At 35.3% G+C, this 2,500-nt stretch overlaps 1 protein-coding gene across 1 annotated transcript in view; it reads right to left on the reverse strand.

Moving 5' to 3' along the window:
- Window positions 1–2,500, reverse strand: part of ryr2a (ryanodine receptor 2a (cardiac)) — a 114,337-nt gene that overhangs the window by 31,427 nt on the left and 80,410 nt on the right. The window contains exons 67-69 of the mRNA XM_016521655.1: window positions 1,358–1,598; window positions 1,198–1,285; window positions 87–179 (exon numbers count right to left, since the gene is read on the reverse strand). Of these exons, the coding sequence (XP_016377141.1) occupies window positions 87–179; window positions 1,198–1,285; window positions 1,358–1,598 (422 nt within the window). The remainder of the gene's footprint in view (window positions 1–86; window positions 180–1,197; window positions 1,286–1,357; window positions 1,599–2,500) is intronic.

Genomic DNA, 2,500 nt, shown 5'->3' on the forward strand with positions numbered 1-2,500 from the left:
GTGTGTGTGTGTGTGTGTGAGTGTGAGTGTGAGTGTGTGAGTGTGAGTGAGAGTGTGAGTGTGTGTGTGTGTGTGTGATGTCGTACCTTGGACATCTTGGATTTGGTATCAGTTATGAGGAAGGACATGTTGTTGATTTCATTCTGAACCACAAAGTTCTGCTCTTCTCTTTTAAAGTTCTGTCGGGGAACAAATAGAAAATTTATCAAATGTTGTTCACTGTTGTCTGAACCAAAGGATTCACTAAAGACTTCAGACGCTCTGAACACCTCAATACCCAACTTCACTCATGTTTACAGATGATGATCTGCTTTAATATCTTATATTTGAGTTTTATATTTGTGACCCTGCAGCACAAAAGCAGTGTTAAGTCGCTGGGGTATATTTGTAGCAATAGCCAACAATACATAATATGGGTCAAAATTATAGATTTTTCTTTTATGCCAAAAATCATTAGGATATTAAGTAAAGATCATGTTCCATGAAGATATTTAGTAAATTCCCTACAGTAAATATATCAAAACTTAATTTTTGATTAGTAATATGCATTGCTAAGAACTTCATTTGAACAACTTTAAAGATGATTTTCTCAATATTTAGATTTTTTTGCACCCTCAGATTCCAGATTTTCAAATAGTTGTATCTCAGCCAAATATTGTCTGATCCTAACAAACCACACATCAATGGAAAATGAATTATTTATTCAGCTTTCAGATGATGCATACATCTAAATTTCGTTTTGTGCTCCAGGGTCACATTTGAGTTTTATATTTGATATTTGATATTTGAATTGGATGATATGTCTGATTACTGCTCACTTATGTCACATTACACATTCGAAATGTCTGAATGTCATTCATTAGATACAAAACATCAAATCAGGTGCCATTTATTGTGAATAAAGATGCACAAACACACTTTACAATCAGAACATTTGACTGACAGGAATGCTGAATCAACAGATGTAGTGTTGAAGATGAAGACAGTCAGTATTGTGTGTGAATGAAGTTGATAGTTCATGTGATTCTGTGTGAATCTGAGCAGAACTGAGTGCATACATCCACTAAAAACCACCGAAACACCAGCTGATTCAAACACACTGAGACTTCAGACATCATGATGAAAAGTGCTGCTGTGTGTGTGTGTGTGTGTGTGTGTGTGTGTGTGAGAGGGTGTGTGTGTGTGTGTTTGGCTCACATGTGATTTGGCCCAGAATATAAAGACTTCGGCCACCATACGGAATAACTCCTCTGCCTCAGTGTTCGGCTCCTTCAGCCACTTTGCTCTGAAAGACAAACAGCATTCACTGATGCGGCTCAGCAACAGTCCGATCGCAGCGCACCTGAGCATCTCTCACCTGTTGTAGTCGACGAAGCGTATGAGCAGCGGGTAGAAGGCGTACAGGTCTCGCACCAGGACGGTAAACTCGTCCAGAATGAGGAGCTCAGACTCGGACATCTCGCCTCGGCCCTCCGCCTTCATCTGCTCCTCATCCTGCAGCACCGTCGCCGCCTTCTTCTTCAGCTTCTCCATCAGCGGCAGGAAGTGAGTCTTCAGCAGCTGAGACTTGGCTTTACCGATGATGGGCTGAGAAAACACTGAGACACAGAGAGATGTGATTCATTAGAACCAACAAATACTCTGAGGAACGCACTTCACAAAATAACATTTCACGGATAAAGACTAGTGCTGTCAAACGATTAATCGCATCCAAAATAAAAGTTTTTGTTTGCATAATATATGTGTGTGTGTACTGTGTATATTTATTATGTATATATAAATACACAGACATGCATGTATATTTATTTATAATATAAATTATATGAATATAAATATAGACATGTAAATATTTTCAATATATACTGTACATATATATCAGAAAATGTTAATTATTAATATCTAAATAGGTGTCCCTGCAGCACAAAAGCAGTGTTAAGTCGCTGGGGTATATTTGTAGCAATAGCCAACAATACATTGTATGGGTCAAAATTATAAATTTTTCTTTTATGCCAAAAATCATTAGGATATTAAGTAAAGATCATGTTCCATGAAGATATTTAGTAAATTTCCTACCGTAAATATATCAAAACTTAATTTTTGATTAGTAATATGCATTCCTAAGAACTTCATTTGAACAACTTTAAAGATGATTTTCTCAATATTTAGATTTTTTTGCACCCTCAGATTCCAGATTTTCAAATAGTTGTATCTCAGCCAAATATTGTCCGATCCTAACAAACCATACATCAATGGAAAGATTATTTATTCAGATGATGCATAAATCTCAATTATGAAAAATTTACCCTTATGACTGGTTTTGTGCTCCAGGGTCACATATATTACTATATAAATACTTTAATTATAATTAAACGGATAATTTATAAAAATGTGGCTATAAATAAAATAAAAGTATTTGTAATTATTCTCTGAATTTCTGATTAATTAAATTTCATCAAAATAAAAAATCTAATTCGGTATAAAGATAATTACATTAATCCTA

The sequence above is a fragment of the Sinocyclocheilus rhinocerous genome, unplaced genomic scaffold (assembly GCF_001515625.1).
Source record: "Sinocyclocheilus rhinocerous isolate Xijiao unplaced genomic scaffold, SAMN03320098_v1.1 scaffold852, whole genome shotgun sequence".
Lineage (NCBI taxonomy): Eukaryota > Metazoa > Chordata > Actinopteri > Cypriniformes > Cyprinidae > Sinocyclocheilus > Sinocyclocheilus rhinocerous.